This window comes from Lissotriton helveticus, chromosome 3_1 (assembly GCF_964261635.1).
Source record: "Lissotriton helveticus chromosome 3_1, aLisHel1.1, whole genome shotgun sequence".
Classification (NCBI taxonomy): Eukaryota; Metazoa; Chordata; class Amphibia; order Caudata; family Salamandridae; genus Lissotriton; species Lissotriton helveticus.
In genome coordinates this window covers 1968775905-1968795211 of record NC_136061.1, presented here as the reverse complement: position 1 = coordinate 1968795211, position 19307 = coordinate 1968775905, and the positions used below count along the sequence as shown (strand labels likewise).

Sequence of the window (19307 nt, the reverse complement as noted above, 5' to 3'; positions counted from 1 at the left end):
CTATATTATCCTCTGTATCAAAATAGGTTGCGCCTTAGCAGAGAAGCAGCCACCTGAAGGCCTTAGGGTCCATTCCTCCAGTGCGAAGACAGCCACCATGGCCCTCCAGCATGGTGTTTCAATTGCTGATATCTGCCGAGCGGCCACGTGGGCATCTCTGCACATGTTCTCCAGACACTATTGCCTGGATTCTCCGGTTCGCAGGGAGAGCCCGTTTGGCTGCTCTGTCTTGCAGGATTTCCTAGTTTAAAGGTTTTCCGCAGTCCCACCTCAGGGGAAGGTATTGCTTGGGTATCTGTTCAAAGGTAAGGAATCTACGCTAGATGTCTCTATCAGATGGATATCTTGCTTACCTTCGGTAATGCTTTATCGGGTAGAGACATGATCTAGCCGCAGATTCCTTACTGAGCCACCCATCCTCCCCACACTGCAGAATTGTTTTTAGTGTTGTGTCTCTTTCTGTTCAAGGGACAAGCTTTTTTTTTTACTACACCATGGTCAGTCACATCATGGCTCCACACTGCTGCCGTGGAAAGTCATGAAAAGTACTGACGTCAGCGTGCCGGAGTGGCGGTTATATTGAAGACTGGGATGTCACAACAACGATGTCACGCGGAGTCAACCAATGTCACCTACCGGTGCGCAGGGGTACTGCTAAGAAAAATCTTCTGAATCCAGCCTGACTGGAAGTTCAAAGTTAAGGAATCTGCTGCAAGATCATGTCTCTACCAGAGAAGGCTTTACCGAAGGTAAGTAACTTGTTCATCCTGCAGAAGGTCCTGAAACAGAAACGCTTGTGTGCACCGTGCTTCGCAGGGACCTACTGGCAGACAGTGTTCCCTAGGCCAACATAAACAAAAAGTGGTGAGGCCGGTGGGGGTGCACAGATGGGGTGGACGGAAGGGTTGCGGGAGAGGTAATGTGGGGGGGGCGTACTGATAACAAAAGGACTTACCTGAAGCGCCCGGCCGCCTCGCGCCTCAATGTTCTGCTTGTTCCTGCTTCTGGCAGACACTGACGGCATCAGAGACTCTAAGCGGGCTGGTTTAACGCTCGCTCAGGCACAGGGAGTCTGTGCTGTTTCTCCTACCCGGCTGTGCAATACAGATGGGATGGATAAACCTAGCTGCACATGTCTGTATGGCTGGCCTAAGATGGCCGGCCAAACAGACGTTCACTTAGAAATGCACACACCACTTCGTTCTTGCTCCCTCCCATGGCCCTTCCCCGCCTCTCCATACACATGCTAGCTCAGCCAGCACCTGAAACATAAAACAATGATAAAACAATGTTAAAATATTGTTTTATTTTTCAACTGCTGGCTCTGAGCCAGTGGGGCAGCACTCCTCAACCATTGCGGAGGAGACACCACTGCCCTAGGCTAGGCACCGAAACTGGCAGGATAGGAGCCTAGTAAGCGCTAAGCCCAGAAGAAGGTAGTGTAACACCCGACAGAACAAAATTAATTTGCGAAGCGTCTGGAAGCAGCAGCCATGATTAAAGATGAAGCACTGCGGCTGTGAAGCTGCCCCAACACTGATATTAACGAAAAAGTAACAAGCGGCATGTGCAAAAAAAAAAAAAAGCTTGTACAACGGGAATGGAGTAAAATAATACGTTTCCAGCTTCCTTGTCACGTCGTCATGAAAGCGACAGCTGTGGTAGGATGTTTAGCTTGACAAGTAGCGACGTTGGAAAGACATGAGCAGTAACCAATTAATAACAAGTAGAAACGTTACAATAACACAAGCAGTGACCATTTAATAACAAGCAAAGAAAACAAGCTGCGAGGGGTTGGAGGTGGTGTTGGAACGGCTCAGGGAGATTAAATCAAGATAAAGTAGTGCACTGTAAGTAAAACATGTCCAATAGTGAAAGGAACCATGTAGCAGGGGCAGTCTGCAGGGCGCAACAAAACAGCCAAAAGACAGGACAAATGTATACTATTCACCAATAAAAACAAAGGAATTTGGAAAGGCAGACAAAAGAACCAATAGTAAGCTCTGGGCATGCTCAAAGCCCATAGAACTGAATACCACATGTCTCTCGGACAGCTCATGCGCTGCCTAGGCAAGACCTGAAAAGGAAGCCGTTGGAACCTGGTGCAAAATTGATAGGCAGTAGAAATTCCTAACAAATGGTAGCCTATTAACTAAATCAGTAGACTTGGCTGGCATGCCCTGGTTGTAGGCTGAGATCTGCATATGTTGCGCTGCTTCAGTCTCCAGAATGGTTTAGTTGTACCTGGGCCGTCAGTGTCTCTTTCATTCTTATTATGAGTGCTCTGGAATGTCCAGAATCTGGGAAATTGCAACCGAACAGGCCACATTTCTTTTAGAAGGAGACTGAAAATGTAGCTCCTCTATTTTTATGCTTCTTTTGAAGTGTTTAGAAGAAACCATTCACTGTAACGGTGCATTCTATAAAATTCAAATACCTTTGAGCTAGTGGATGAATCTCCAAGAAGCATGTAACTTGAAAGGCTGGTTTTCTTGGCACAATCAAATCTCCTCTCTCGGCTGAGTATCTGTTCACAGTATTCATATGATATGTTTGTACTGCTAACTAATTTATGTGAGTAAAATACCCAGGCAAATCCTCATTTTGTGTACTTCTGTCTTAGTTTCACCTGTATAGGAATCTGAAGTCTTACCTTTTGAATCAAGCCCCAGTACTGAAGGAGAAAATGAATTCCTAATAGATTATATATTAGAACAGTTCTCAATGTTTGGTTGAGACACAACTCTGAAACATTCCCCGACGTTGTTACTTGTGGTGGACCATGTCCTGAAAAAGGTTTGACAATCAGGCATTCACTCCTAGCAGCAAATTATGCTCCTGCAGGTGGAAGGAAAGTAGCCTTTATTGTCTTCTCAAGACATAGTCCTGCCACTTGTGTTAATAATGTTGCTACCTTGGCTACGTCCTATGCTTTCTGTAAGTATTCTCTACTGGCTTCTAATTTCAGAGCTGACGCTTTTTTGGTCATACAGTGCAAAGACAAATTTAATGCTACATTTTTAATGGACGTCATTCTTTTCCCCTCCCATTTTCTGACACTTTCCACTTCAGCATTGTCTACCTCTTCTCATACCTTCAACTTGTCTGTATGTAACTCACTACTGTAGTGCTTTTTTCAAAGCATGGCTTTAACCTACTTGCTACCTGTGTACTCTGCATCCCCAATGAGTCTCAAGCTTAAAGCACCCCACTGAGACTGCACTCACTGATAGTTTCTAACTTTATAATCTCTGCCCCCCACAGCTGTGTGTCCTCCATTCAGATCCTTTTTGATTTTACCGCCACATGCCAATGAATTAACGATAAAATATTTGTGAGCATTTTCACAGCATCACGCGTTGAGCAGTCCTGTTTGTCCAATCGGTCTTCTTCGAAACATTTAAACCTCTGACTCGTATTCGGTTGCATTTACCACGTTTTAGCCATCATAACTACTCCTCTTCTTCCTATGTGTCATTGTGGCTGTTTGCTGCATGGTGCATAAACAGGCAAAGCACAAGATCCATTTCCTTGTACCTTTGCACCTAAATTGATTTATTTACACCTTCCATCTTTCTATTCTCTGTGCCCACACCTGCCAGAAATCTAATCATTCAGGAGTGAATTTCGTTTTCACCATTATCACCTTGATTATGTGATGCCATCCTGCCCCAGGATATCCGTTAACCATAATAAATTAAATAGACCAAAATGGATATTGAATGTATATTCTGTAACCTATACTGTGCATTGGAACCACTGTACAGTTTTGTTTACCATTGTTCTAAATATGTTATGGTTCTATCTGACAGGAGAAACTGTTACTGGAGCCCATGTTCGAGGTGCCAAATTCTGACATTGTGTGTGTGGAAGTTGACCGTGAAGTGGTTGAAGGCAAGAAAGAGCCTAGATTCATCAGGTAACTATGTACTTTCCAGAATCCGTTGCACGGATATAGGTACTTATTGTATTTGAATGAAAAGTGATATAGGTTGTCCATGCCTGTCCTGTAAGTATATCAGCATTGAAATTCCACTTCTAAAATAGCCGCCTCTCAAAATGCTGTACTGTTTTGCACTGAATTTTAAAGAGCTCTTTTCTTTAATCTGTGCTGAAGCTTGGTGGCCTGAAAAAGCCAAATTCGCTCCAATATTGTCCAGTGGTTTTGCTTCAGGGGGCCTGCAATCTTTTTGTAATCTTCATGTAGTTGTACCTGAATAAATGACAGATGCTACGCTGCAGAAAACTATGCTGCTTTAATCAGAGTATGTTGTATTTCCATGTAGTCTTGTTAATAATTGATGTTTCACATGGACATACCGTTAATTGACAGTCTCACTTTGATTATGCACAGTTCATTTTGAACACCTCTAATCCTTCCTCGCATATTCCCCTCTGAATGCTTAACTGACAATGTTTCATCTAGTTATTGCTCTGCACTACATTCTACACCAGTCCCGCCTATGCTTATGGTTTGACTGCCACCTCCGCTGCTTACTTTTGTGACCTCGTTCATGGCTTAACTGCCAGCACTCGCCCATCTGTGCCTCTTGAGTGCTTTCACTATAGCAACCATCATCTCTGCATGTTCCCTCCTCCATTCTTGCTCCCTCTCAACTGACTGTGACAATGTTTTTTACTTTTGTTTTTTTTATTTGCAGTTGAGTAATTATATTTGCTTAACGGTATTGCCATTGGTATAAAAAAGCAAAAGTGAAAAAATTGTCATTTTGACTTAAAGACCGCCTTTGACCTGGTCCCCCGAGACCGCCTTTGGCTGATCTTGGAGGAGATGGGGATTCCCCTGCCAATTCTGAATCTTCTGGCACGCATGCATGATGGAACCTACACCCGCATTAGATGGGGATCTCAAGAGCAAAAAACTGACAGAATACCTGTGAACCGAGGGGTACGTCAGGGCTGCGTGTTAGCCCCGACACTCTTCACGTTATTTGTGAATGGTGTGGTCTCTTTTTTTGCTCGAAATAAACGCTGATGCCCCGGTCCTGGCGGGTGACAAAGTCCCCGCTCTCCTTTTTGCGAATGATACGCTGCTGGTATCAAAAACTCCCGTAGGCCTGCAAAAGTTGTTGGACCGCTTTTGTCTGTTTTGTAACCTCGAAAACCAAACTCCTTTATCTTAACCCAAGTAAGTCTTCCAGATCCACCCTTTCCCTCGATGGGGTGTCACTGGAACGCGTAAAAGAATTCGATTACTTGGGAATCAGAATTTCGCATAATCTAAAGTGGCAGCCTCACATTGATAAAATGGTATTAAATCATAAAAGGGTAGTCTGAGCATTAGGGCGAGAACATCGTACATCCATCTCTAAGCCCATCGCTCCTGCCTTGGATATTTACGCTGCAAAAGCTGTAGGCTGCGCCCTTTATGGCGCAGAGCTGTGGGCCTTTGATTGTGATGACGCCCTGACCACCTCTGAGAATAAGTTCTTTAGGGAGTTGGTATCGCTCCCAAGGGGTACCCCCATTAAACCATTATTGAGCGATCTGGGTCGCCGTTCCATTAAGGATCTAGCTTGGTTACTCCCTCTTCTATTCTGGGCTAGGTTATGGCGGACCCCTGAGCTCTCGAAGTATTTAGATGGCTTGAAAGAAGTTATGAATCTTTATGGTGCTCACAAAATTAGCTGGATTCGCAATATAAAGAAGCTTTTGCTTGAATCTGGCTTGCCAACTGATTGGGAGCTTGAGGTCTCTTTATCCAAGGCTGAAACTAAGCGAGTCTACTGGACTTGGGTTGATGATCAAGAATTAAGGGACCCAAACCAAGGCAGGCTGACTGAGGCGTTTATACAGCATAAATTAAAGCCCCGCTTGGAGCCTTACCTGGATTTTATTAAGAAACCAAGAGACAGATCCCTTTTCATACAGTTTAGGCTGGGAAATCTCCCCCTCCGTGATTATACGTGTAAGTGGAAGCCCCCGCACCAAACCTCACCTGACTGCCCAATCTGTGAAGGTGTCACTGAAAACATCCCTCATGTCTTCTTTATATGCCCAGCCTATGTAAAACCCAGACAGAAATGGCTCAAACCAGTGTGTTTATTGCTTGGAACCAGGGATCATTCCTCTGCACTCAGAATACTCAAGGCTGACACTAGTACAACCTTAGTGTGTGGGGTGGCCAAATTTCTGAGCTGGGCCTGTTTGATTAGATCGAAGGCTACTAGATGACCTTAGTTTTAGGGAAATCTTTTTATATACTCACAAAGCTGCTAATGTTTAATATGTTATTACAACTATTTATTGAAATATGAATGGTTTTATTGTAACCTACTTTTTTAAAAATGTAATGTTTATGAATTGTGGTTTTATATTTTTAAGTGCTTTTATGATATTCAGTATATCGAAATAAAGCTTTGATGATGATGATGATGACATTTTGAATGCGACAGCTTTAACGTCTACTAATGCGAGACCAATAGTATTGCAAATGGTTGTTTACCTAGCTATGTTGCAGGGTGCAGGACCATATGTGGCCAAAAGGGACCTCTTTTGGCCACATATGGTACTACCCCCTACAAAGTTGGAGTTCTTGCCATTATAAATGGCAATGTATTTTACCTAGACATGTTGCAGGGTGCAGTACATATGTGGCCAAAAGTGGTCCTTGGGAACCTTATAAGTGTTTAGCCATGCAGCACATTATCCTTGGTGCTGTGCCACCAGTAATTGAAGAGATACACTTGCTCTGCTTCCGTTTTTCATTGCCTGCTTGGACTTCATTCATTCATTCAAAGAATCTTTATTCGGTGATTAAAAAACACCATAAAAGCACACTCATATATACATAGTAAAAAATCATTAAACATTTCAAGATTCTTTGTACACTGAATTTGCAAAACATAAATATAACAATTTAATCCTATTTAACGCTTAAAAGTTAAAGTAAAAACAATTCAGTCATCTCCTTTGGTGAGCCTTAAGCGCAATGCTACCTTAATAAAATTCATGATGCTACACAGTATTAATGGTTCCGCCGCTTTCTGTAAAAATACTAGTGCCTCCCTAGCGTGGACCAAGTTAGCTTTTTTCAAGAGGTTTACCAAGTATCTGCGTCTAGGCATTGAGTAAAAGGGGCAGAGTAAAACAAAGTGAAGGGAGTCCTGCGGAGACCTGTTGTCGCAGCCGCAGGGCCCCTTCTCTTCTATTGATGTAGCAAATCCCGCTGGTGATGCCAACATAAATGGTAGTTGTTTTAATCTGAAACGGCACATCGAGAACCTATCCTGTGCATTATACATGAGGTACAAGTATGGCTCCATACCATCCACACTCTTCACTAGGCGATGGGCCCTCACTGTCTTTTTACACCCTTCAGCCTCATCTCTGCATAGGTTTTTCCGCTCAAGAAAAATTCTCCCAACATGCAGTTTATTCTGGGCTACAATGGTTGTAGGATGAGTAAAAAGGTTCCCAAAACCTAGCTCCTCGAGGGTTTTCTTCACATAAAGGAGCCAGGGGATACGCATACACTTGTCCCTCTCTAAACAGTCCGATAGGATTTCTCTACTTAGTGCCGCATCAGGGTTAACCCAAATTTTTAACCAAGCAATAATGGGCCTCAATTTTATCAGATCTTCAATATATGGTCTCCCTAACTCCCTATGGGCGATCAAACCAGCAGTACTTTGTGGTACCCTCAAGAGTGATTTCAAATATTTATTTTCTTCTCGTTGGATACTAGTGGTATTGACAAAGCCCCATACTTCTGCCCCATAGATTACCTTGGAGCATGATACAGAGCTATACAGATTTAGCACCTGTTCCGGGGACCATCTCCCTAGCCTCCTGCCATAGCTAGCAATTGCCCCGTTAGATGCGATCATTTTACCACATCGTTCCTCCACCAAGGTATCAAACCGCAGGGCACCATCAAATGTTACACCAAGATAGGGAAATGTTTTAACCTCTTCCACAATGTGGCTCCCTATTGTGTATGTGTATTTAGCAGTGGTTTTTTTCCCCGCCACGAGCACATAGGATTTACTCAAATTAACAGAAAGGTCCAAGTCACCCATGAACTTAACAAATCCATCAATCAGGGTTTGTAAGCTCCTTGGTGTGCGTGCGATAAGTACCGCGTCATCTGCATAAAGCAGAACAGGAATGTGACGCGACCCAACCCTTGGGCAATCTGCCTTTAGACCTAACAAAAACTGTTCCAGATTATTTATGTAAAGGGAAAACAAAAAGGGAGCAAGAATGCAGCCTTGTCTGACTCCACTCATACAAGGAAAAGAACTAGTCAGTCCCCCCTCCCTATTAAAACGGACCTTAGCGGTGGTATCGCTGTGCAGTTCCCTCAATATATTAACTAAACCACTCTCTATCCCCATACTAAACATCATGCCCCACAATTTTCCCCTATTGACATGGTCGAATGCTGCTGCCAGGTCCATGAAACCCATGTAAACGGGTTCATCGCTAGCCATAGTATACTTGGCAGTCAGCATGTAGAGGTTCAGGCACTGGTCACTAGTGGACCTCCCTGCCCTGAATCCGTATTGAGTGTCCGAGAAGATGTTTTTTTCCTCGGTCCACTCAGACAGTCTATTAAGAATTGCCCTCCCCAAAAGTTTTGCCGACACGTCGATCAGGGAAATCGGGCGGTAGCACTTTGGGTCATCCCTGTTGCCCTTTTTGAAAATCGGCACAATTACTGCCGTGGACCAAGATGGAGGTAGGCCATAGATAATGGCAGTATTAATAACCCTTGTCATTAGGGGAGCCCAGAGTTCTATGTTACTCAGGAACAGATCTGGGGGGATTCCATCAGGCCCCGGCGCTTTATTTTTAGACAGGCCCTCAATCCCTGCAGTGATCTCCTTGATGGAGAATTCTACCAATGAAGCCTCAGTTGGATTGGCCGGTAGCTCTACGGTAGAGCCAGGCTCGTGATTATATAGGCTCCTATAATGGGTAACCCACTGCTCTGGGAGAATATTGGCCCCTAAATCAGGAGTATCTTTTTCCTGAAAAGTTGGATTATTAATTATTTTCCAGAAACCTGATAGATCCTTTCTTTCCCCTGCTTCTCGTAAATCTGCCCACGCTTCCGCCTGCAAGGCGAGTTTCCTCCTCTTGATCTCCTTTTTATACCTTTCTCTGCACTCCTTAACTTTGTAGGGAACCCTTGGCTTAGTTTTAAGGCAGCTTTTCAGCTCTCTTAAAGCTTTGGAGCAGTCTTTGTTGAACCATCGGGGATTCCCGTGGTTCGTGAGTGGCATACTGGTCTTGAGTAAGCCATCGACCAGATTGGTAATCTGGTCGAAAGCTTCCATAATCCTTGATCCCTGGACTTCGATGTCCAGACAATCATTGATTGCAAGCTTGCCTGCATCCACCAGGCCCCTATAAAACTTTTCCCCATCTATTTTCGCCCATTTTAATCTCCTGCCCTGGTCTGTTGCTCTCTCAGTAAAGGTGCGTTGAACTCTATTACTTGGACCCACCCTGTATCTCAGCTCCAAGACAAGAGGATTATGGTCGCTGAAGCCGCTCCAATCTATCCCTACACTGGTTACCTTATGAGTTAGTGACCTTGAAACCAAAATGTAATCTATGAAGGAAGAGCAACCTCTACCCTTGAATGTAGGTGGCAATGTGCCATCCTCCTGCGTCCCTACCATATTAATGGTATGTTCAAGGTCATACTTAAGCCGTAAGGTTCTAAAAGCTAAACCTACCGGCGTATGAGAGAAGTGCGGTCCCTTCTCTATGGGGCATCGGGACCAATCTGTATTTATTTGGACCAGTACCGGGCACAAGTGGCAATTATAATCTCCCATCACCACCAACCCATATGATTGCCCCTTTTCTTGACCTGTTATGACCTCGCCCATCCTATTATCTAATTCCGTGACAAGAGAGGTGTTAGGTCCCGCCGTCACATTGTTGTAGAGATTTACTGCAACAAATCTGAGACCATTCCCAGAAAACCTTATTGCCTGAATCCTGTGGGAATTCCACTCAAGACTAGTAAAACTTCCCGGGAGGCCCAGATCTACATAAATGGCTAACCCTCCCATGGCTCTCCCTGACCTTATTTTTTGAGCGGGTACAAAGAAACACTTGTACCCTTGCAAATGAAAGTTATTCTCCTGGGCCCAGGTCTCCTGCAGACAGATTACATGGAATTTTCTAATATAGTCTAGCCACTCTTTGTTATTAAATTTTCCTGCCAGGCCAGCTATATTCCATGAAATGATTTTTATTGCCTCACACCCCTGATCACCTCCTCCCTGGGGCCCTCCTGGTGGTTCACCCCCTTGTATTTCCCCTTCCGGTCCCTGTGTGTCCTCTATACATACAATTTCTGCAACCCTAAGTTCATCCAGCACATGCATTTGCTTTGCCACACTATGCTTCTTCAACTCATCGTTCAAAACCTCTATGCCCCCTACTCCCCGTGTACCGTTATCTGTCTGTCAATCTACCCCCTCGAGACCATCCAGGCAGTGAAACCGGTTGAATGTATGGAGAGGTGGCTCTGATCGGCTGAATAGTGGCCTGGGGTTGAACTTGTGATAAACACCCCTCCGAACCACCCTTTCCCAGTTGTCATATGATGATCGGGTCGCATGTGCAGGGGCTGGGGTGGGAGGGAAGAAGAAGGACACATGAAGTGTTTGAATAGTTGACTCTTGAGATCTATTCTTTCCCTGGCATATATAAGCGACAGTTCCAGCATCCCTGAAGCTCACCAATATGCAATCCCCCACGATGGATTTACGTGTTCTCCCCACCCAAGGCACCCTTCTAACCATTATGATTTCATTATTTAAGTATACTGGTAGGGGTCTATTCAGATTTAACCACTTAATCACCCTGCTTTTTAGGGCACAAAAATCCTCAGCTTCACCTACCTCTAGCGATGGGACACCTGTCATGACTACTGTAAAGTCATTCGCCTCTGGTGGTAAATTGGGTCTACGTGGCCTGGGGTGGGGCTTCATTAGTGAGGTTGGTACATCCCTCTCTGTGGGTTGTGCTAAAGAAGCAGAGTTTACAGGGCGGATAAGTCCTCTGGGGTTAGCTGGCTTATCTGGTGCAGGGATATTCCTCTGAGTTTGTAATGGGGTGACCACAGTTGCAACCAGTGGGGGGGCGGGAGGCGTAACACTTTTTGGGGGCTGTATCGTGTCTGTTCGGGTGGCAGTAACTTTAGGAGCCCTTTCATGAGAGTTGGCCGGGATTTTCAAACTACTTAATGTAGCCTCAAGAATGGTTAGCCTAATTTCCAATTTTTTCATACTTTCACTAATTGGGAGCAAAAGTGACCTGAGCAGGAATTCCACATTACCCAACGGGGCGACACAAAGGGGAGCATTAATAATATTACTAGCAGTTTCTTTGGTCAGGGCAGGGACCACACCTTCCTGTGCAGCAGGTTTAGGATGTGAGACATCCACTGTTGTCACAGTCGGTGTGGAAGGTTTAGATGCCTTCCCAAAGTCTAAATGGCTAATCTTGGGTTTGTTTTTCCCCTGAACACGCCTCGACTTCCTCCTACGCTTATTTGAGGGGGGTCCAATAACCTCTTGTGCTGCTGCTAGTTTTGGTTTGGCTTTCCTAGATTTCGATGCTAAGGGCGGTTGAGAAATTAGGTCAATCGTCCCCCTGCTTGGGCTTGTAATACTCACTGGGGTTAAGCTCATGGGTAGCACTGGGGGCGTTTGTGTAAGGTCCCTAAGCAAGATCGGAACATCTTCAGTTAAGGGTAGGTCTTCACTGAATGTAGGAGAATGAACTCCTAATGGTCTACCCTTCAAGTTATCTATAGAGCGCCTCCGTTCAGCTCTGCGCCGGTTTAGTGTGCTCTCCTTATCCACATCTACCCCAGCCCGAGGAAAGTAGTTCTCTAGGGTCATGTTTTTTGTTCCTCCCTGCCTTATGGGGGTGCTTTCCCTTACAGGGGATGGCATGGTGTGTTAAGGTGTAATACAAATAGCTATAAGACAGATTGTCAGCTTATTATACTAAAGACTTAATGGCAAACGTTGGAACCAAGAGGGTAGGCCCAGCCCAGCCTCCTTCGGCCCCTGACGGCCACAGACGGTCCCGCCCTTGTCCCGGGCTTCTCCCGGGACGCTCCCGCGCAGCGGGTTCGCTATGCAGTATTATAACGGGAGAGGTGGGGCAGGGGGCGTGGCAGTCAGGGAGAGCGACCCAGGTGTTGAGGGTTGACCGCACGCAGGGGCTCCTGGAAGTTAAGAGTCCCTGCGGGTCCGCTCGCAGCCCTGAACTTGCCTGCTCTTCCTCCCCGGTGCAAAGTCCACAGTCTGAGAAACGGCGCTCCTTGAAACACAAAGCGCCTCGCACCACACAGCGAAGCGGGACCCGCGGAGCGGGTCCGGCGAGGAGCTGCACTTGCAGAGAAGGGTCCAGGCACAGGTGAAAAAACCACGGCAGCAACCGGTCCTACAAGGAATCCCCTTGGACTTTAATGTAGTCATAACTATTTTGCATTCCTGTCTTGACACCAGCACACCGTAAGCTTGACAGAGCACTAAGCAAGAACCAGCATTATGCAATGGTGGGCACAGTCACGGTCATAAAAAGGTTATGAATTACTGTCATAGATAGGAGCCAAGATATGGTTTTCGTGTGTGAAGGATGTGCACAGTGTCGAGAATCACTAACAGTATTAAATGAACGTCCCCAAAATACCAGAAATTACCACAATTCCGCCAAGGTAAACAGGATACCAAATATGGAGACGAATGTGCAATGCGCCCCCGATTACCAATGCAAAAGGCAGCCATTAAACTATGGGTCTGCACTACTGTGCCATGGATGCACATAATATATCAAGAATTAACATCTGACTAGTCTGCCAATGCGCAAAATATAGGTGCTATCATGCCATGGATGCCCACATAACGCCAGCAGTTATCACCATATACAGGGTTTTTCTGCAAGTGTGGGCAGTGGGCACACCACTGAAGCTCACTCTACACACACACATGAGCACAGGCCGTGCACACTAGCAGCATTGAGGCATCTGCCATTCATACCTGCTTTCTACAGCTGTCCAGAAAGGAAGGAAGGAAGGCAGGGAAGAGGGAAGTGTATCGGGCAACCTGAGATAGGGAATAAACAACAGGGCCTTGTCCGGCCTTGGGAGAAAGCAAGGAGGAGTCCTGCATGCAGCTCGAAACACCAGTCCGGCAAACCAGTAGCTTCACTGCAGAATTTCTTCACTCGCTCTCCATGCTGCAATGTCGGCACAGGTACGCTTGGTTGTGCCGTTGGAAAGCAGTGGGAGGTTTTTCCACTGCCCTTTCCCCTGCAGGGCAAGGGGCAATTGTTTTTCCATAGTCACGTTCTGAGGAGTACTTTTACAAAAATATTAACCTAGTATTTCAGTTCTAACACTGCCACATGGTGCTTTGAGGCAAAAGCAAAAAAACATGGATTCCAAAAAAAGGCACAAGTGCATTCACCAACGACACACACAGAATAATCAATGGAGTAGCCGTAAAACAATCCACAACTAGGAGGTCCCTTGAGATAGTAAAAAAAATAACCAAAATGGCTATTCACTTTTATGCATCATTAGCTAATGGATCGCAGCACACGTGCCTTAGCTTGAAACATCTTAAGCTAAAGCGCGCGTGCCGCGATTGCTTCAAAAGTATATAATAAAAAAAAGGCATGCAACCGATTCAGCAAAAGCGAAAGGCGCGGCCTCCATAATTCTAGCCAAGGCGTCCCGCGCTACATAAAAAAAAAAAGACCTTTGCAGAAGAGTGTGTCCTGCCTGCAACAGCAGGCAGGGCAAAGCTATTAAATAAAAAAAAAAGTGCTCCGAGGCTGTAGATCAAACATAAGGAGTAACAACACATGTAACAGGGAGTGTCCTCAAGAGAGGTTACAAGGGGAGAAAAGCCAGTATTAAGAAGGTACTACTAAGCCTATTGACCAATGAAAAGCCAACATTTACAAAAGACAGTGACCGGAGCCAATTAAATATCTGGGCGGAAAGTGGGTGGAGCTTAATGTCCATATCCTGAATACTAAAGGCTGCCTAGGCAAGACCCAAAAAAGGGGGGGGGGGAACACGAGAAGCTTAAAGAGACTTGGAATAGTGTGAAATAAAATATGGGAAGGAAGAAAAGTTTTCCATGTAAGGATAAAAGGGGGAAATTAATAAGAGAAAAATTGTTAAAAAGTGATGGAAACAGATAAGGAACAAGGGAGCAATTTAAAGTTGTAAAAAAAAAGTTGACAAAAAAAAGAAAACTTAGAAGTATTACATTTGAATTGAAGATGTACATTCAGCAATACTTGAACATTTTCTTTATATGATAAACCTTTTTCATTTCAGGGCCCCTGCAAAAGAGACATCAGAAGAGGAATATGATTCTGGAGTGGAAGAGGAAGGCTGGCCCCGTCAGGCTGATGCTGCAAATCGCTAAACCACAGCAGCTTTGAGATTCAATGTGAAAACGTTGGTCTGAATCTCAAGTTGTTTTTGCCCTCTGACTAAAAAAATAACCTCTGTTATGGAGGGGACACCTGGTCAGACAACTGTTCCCATAAAGAAAAATCAAAAAGATCATGTATGTTATGTTAATGGAACACTGATTTATACATGGAACTTTGAGGACTTTGTTGACAGTGTTCAAGTGCAAAAATGTAAATTTTTGTTGGGTTTTTAAAAGAAGAATTTTGTTAACAATGTTCTTAGAGCATTGCACTGTGTAGATATTGGTCACAGTTAATTTTACAATAATGTTACATTTTGAATAAGGATTCATGTGAAACGGCAGTGCTCTACCGGAACATCACAAGGATAGTTTTAAGCCCACACACGTATGCTAGGATGTTGGACTTATTTAATTTCGTAATTTCATTTTCAAGTTTGGAACCAAATTTATGATTTGGGCTTACATCTGTCAAGGCTCCATTTTCTGGAAATGGAGACTGAAGTCTACAGGAAAATAAATGTACTGTTTGGCTTTTACTTTACTGGTATGAATCGCACAGTTTGTTTAGCTACACATGGATGAGGCCTATTTAGCTCCTCTTGGAGGAGGCATATACGATTCCCTGTTACAGCACCAATGTTAGTTTCCTAGATCTGTTTTAAATACTGTAAAAATGTAAATTAAACCTGGGAAGCAAAGTACGTAGACACTATGCGTGGCATAGATCTGCACATTTTAAACAGAATGGCATTCCAGTGGAATGTATTTTGTTGATTACATTGGCACTATTGTGCACCTTTTTTTGGTGCCCCATATTTACCAAGTCTTTCTTGTACCAGTATGGAACTAAAGAAATTTATATTTAATGTAATCAGTGACTTCATCACATGAAACTTTCTTTTTGTTAATTTTTACAGTTCAACACTATGGTTCTCCTATGTGTTCCACCCAAATAGGTGAAACGTTTGGTGGCCTGCAGTGGGTCTGTCCTTGAATAAGCCCATTGGTGTGGCCATTGTTGCGCTTTAGCTCCTGTTCACTACCCCTCACATTCTAAAAAAGTTTTCAGGTGTATTGTGGTGTCTTTGATTTTAGAATCAAATAATTGCAAAGGAAAAAAATCTTTGATACCTTTTGAATAACTTTGGTTCTTTAGAATAAAATTTGTAAGGCGCTGAAGGAATTGTAACTTTTGGCTCATTTAAAAGAAATGAAACTCTGTACACCTCTTCTGGCCTATGTGAATTATATTATTTGCAGCTATTTAAGAATTGTAGACTTGTTTTTGGTCCGCCCCTTTATGACCTTTGTATTGTACACAGTTGAGAGCATCATGCAACCAAATTTGAGGAATTTACACACATGCCAGTGCAAAATCTTAGTGTCATTGTATAAATAATTTCACAACTTGAATACCAAATGAGACTTTTACTATTCTACGCTTAAAGCAGGGGCGTCCAACAAGTAGCTTGTGAGCTACCACTAACTTGACAGCTGCTAATGTATAGCTCATATATATACATGCAACCCAGCATGTACATAGTTCAGAGTGCCTGGACCATAGTAGTCAGGCTCCAGAAAAATCATGCAGGAATTAGTTCTACTTGTTGAGTGGCAGCCATTCAAAGAAATATCACCACAGAGGGACCCTGCAAAATAATTGATAATTGTGTGGTAAGTACTAAAGCAACCTAAAAGCAAAGGAAATACAACTATGGGTGTAGGGCATTTACTAGCTGTGCGGGTTTGGAAGTAAGAGATGTGCTTGTGTATGCGAACATCTATGAGTATGCATGTGCTTCAGTGTGGCTGGTGTGGAGGCTTCCTTGGCAGGCAGTGTTCCTTTCTGGTGACAATCCCTGGTATCTGAGGCCACCATTGCATCTGATGTACTCTTCTGGTAAGAATGTTTATGTCTGACACAATGTTGCCCATTCTTGCCATAGTAAGGAACACTCCTTGCATAATGGTGGTTGTGACATAACTGTGATCTTTCTACACCTATTTCAAGCAACCTCTGCCTTATTGTGGCATCCACTGCATAGTGGTGGCCACTCCTAGTATTATGATTTCCATCCCATCATACTGTGGGGATCTTTGGCATTATGGTTCCCATCCTTGGCATGCCCATACAAGACCGTATCTATTTTTGTGAGGAATTTGTACAAATGATCAGTGAGTAGAATAGGAGGCTAAAATTCAGACTGGAATTTCGAGGCAAAAAGTGTTTATATATTTAGAAAATTAGTTTGCGGAAATGGATTTTAAGCAGGTTTACCAAAACGAGAAGCATTTATTTGATAGTGAAACATATTTTCAGAAACTTATAACTGATGTTATGGAGACAAGATTATTGAATTCCATAACCTGATTAAGGCTAATAGATTGATAATAATTCACGCTTTGTTGTTGCAACTTCTCTGATAGAGATACATACCAGCAGATTTCTTACTTTTTTGAATTGCCCAGGCATCAGACTGGATCCGGAAGATTTTTCTTTGAGCAGTACCCCTGCGTTCCGGTAGATGGCATCGGTTGTGTGCGCATGACTTCTGCTTCGGAAGTGACATCCACGTCACCTATATAGTCGCCACCTCTGCAAGCTGACGTCAGTTGTTTTCTTTCCATGCCAGTCAAGCGCTGATCCCAGAAGAGAGCTACTCTGTCACTTTTTGATACGATTTTTCAACCTTTTGTCGACTTGTATTTTGGTGTGTAGGATGACTTCTAGGAAACTTTTGGGGTTCAAGCTGTGCGGCGCCTGTCATCTAGCAATGTTGGTGACGGACCCCCATTTGACCTGCCTGTGGTATCTGGAGCACGACCACAACTTCAAGCCATGCTCCGACTGCCAGGCCATGGCACCGAATGCTTTGAGGGAGCGATCCCTGAAGCTGCTCACGACACACCAGTTGAGGCCGTACCAGACTCATAGGAGATAACGGTCCCGGTCGAGAGGAAGGTCCCGGCACTGCTCCAAGAGTCCCAAGTCCTCTTTGTCCCACTCAATATCATCTGGGCACTCGGGTAAGAGGCACACAGAACGTAATAAGTCGCTGCGAGCTTCGACTTATTCCCGTCTGTCAGTCGACAAGGTGGAGGGACGTCTGTGTTCAAGGCCTCATTCTCCGAAACCTGTACCTGGTCCTACTCCTTGTCTCCCTGATTTTCTTGGAGCCGGAATGACCCCCACTCAAATTAAGGAGTTCTATGAGGCCATGTGCCTCATTTTTGAGCAGCCTGACCCCCTCAGGTGTGCTTTCGAGCCCCACAGTGTCTGGCGGGCCCATCGAGTTCCGTGCCGACAGCTCCAGCCCCAGCAATCTCCCGTGGATCTGGACCGGCGCCGGTCGTACCACTGTGACCTTCCCCGATGCTGCTCCAGCCCTATTCTGACTCCCGACTGCACAGTCAGAGACACGTCGATCGGCACCAACAGGTCCTAGGTCGTTTCCTGAACCTTATTCTGGAGGGCTGGAATTGCGAGAAGAATGGGAGGGGTCACTGGACCTTTTGGAAGACCAGCCTTATGAACAGGCTATGAACTGGTATGAGGAATTGGGTGAATCCGGCGGACTGGATACCTCTCTAGATTCTGGAATTCTTTTTCCCCCCACCGTGGATAATGAGGGGGTAGCATCTTAAGCAGTGCTGGTACCTTGGGTGACTTCTCCAACTACCCGCAGTGGTGGTCAAGACTAACATCTTGACAGAGGTGCTACAACTGGGATCAGTTCTTCTGAATCCTTGCTCCTTTTTAATGAAGCCCTCACGGATGTCCATCTGGGAACATGGTCCAAACCCAGCACGGGGGTTCCAGTGAACAGAACAATCACCCATCACCCTGCCCCGGGCAACCCACATTTCCACACTTTCCATCTCACCCCACCCCAGAGAGCTTGGTATTCCAAGCCTCTACCTCCCAAGGCACGTTCCCTGCTGCTCCCCTGGACAGGGAATCCAAGAAGCTGGACAGTTGGGGCAAGAAAATGTTTTCTTCCGCCAGCCTTGCATTGTGGTCGGTGAACACTGCATGCTTATTGGGCTCTTTCCCTCTCTCTGTGGGAAACTGTTGCGCAAGTGCTGCCACAGGTCCCGGAGGAGGCCCGGGTCATGCTCTCCCGAGCCATAACAGACCAGAGAGATGCAGCAAAGTTTGCCATTCAATGTCGCTTAGACGCAACCGACTCGCAATTGGTTTTATGACAAAACCACACAGAGCATTATATTGCATCCCTTAGCAATGCAGGATTTACCACGACTACGTCTCTGCCACGCATGCCTTTACCAAACATGCCTTTACCAAACATGCCTTTACAGCAAATTTCATTGTAAAGGCATGATTATTAAAGGAATATGCATAGTAAAGATTACACGCAGCCCCATGCCCTGAGCCCTAAAACCAGGCCCGAGCCCTGAAACCGACAACAACTCCATCCCTAAAAAAAACCAGGCCCTGAAACCGGACCCCAGCCCTCAAAACAACTCAGCCCTCCGTTCTGAACCCTAGAACCAGCCCCCAGCCCTGAAACCGGACCCCCTCACCCTGAGCCCTAAAAGCCAGCCCTTAAAAACAACCCTGATCCCAGCCCTAAAAACACCCTACAGGGCTCGACAAATCCCAAAAATGGTACTAGTCCTACAGGTCTAGTACCATGGAAAATCCCCTCGACCTGACTGCAACCCACTTGACCTCCGTCTCTGAAAACGGAGCAAAAGTGACAAGATAACAAGATTTAAAGGCATCTTTATTGCTCATTTCCTTTGTGAGCAATAAAAATGCCTTTAAATCATGTTATCTTGTCACTTTTGCTCTGTTTTCAAAGACAGAGGACAAAAGTTAGTTTGACT

At 44.9% G+C, this 19307-nt stretch overlaps 1 protein-coding gene across 2 annotated transcripts in view; it reads left to right on the top strand.

Annotated features, from left to right (window-relative positions):
- Positions 1-15677, top strand: part of CLPX (caseinolytic mitochondrial matrix peptidase chaperone subunit X) — a 480932-nt gene extending 465255 nt beyond the window's left edge. For both annotated transcript variants that reach the window (XM_078683091.1, XM_078683090.1), the window contains 2 exons: positions 3813-3919; positions 14354-15677. In XM_078683091.1, the coding sequence (XP_078539217.1) occupies positions 3813-3919; positions 14354-14444 (198 nt within the window). In that variant the 3' untranslated portion in view covers positions 14445-15677. The remainder of the gene's footprint in view (positions 1-3812; positions 3920-14353) is intronic.
- The last annotated feature ends 3630 nt before the right edge of the window (positions 15678-19307 follow it).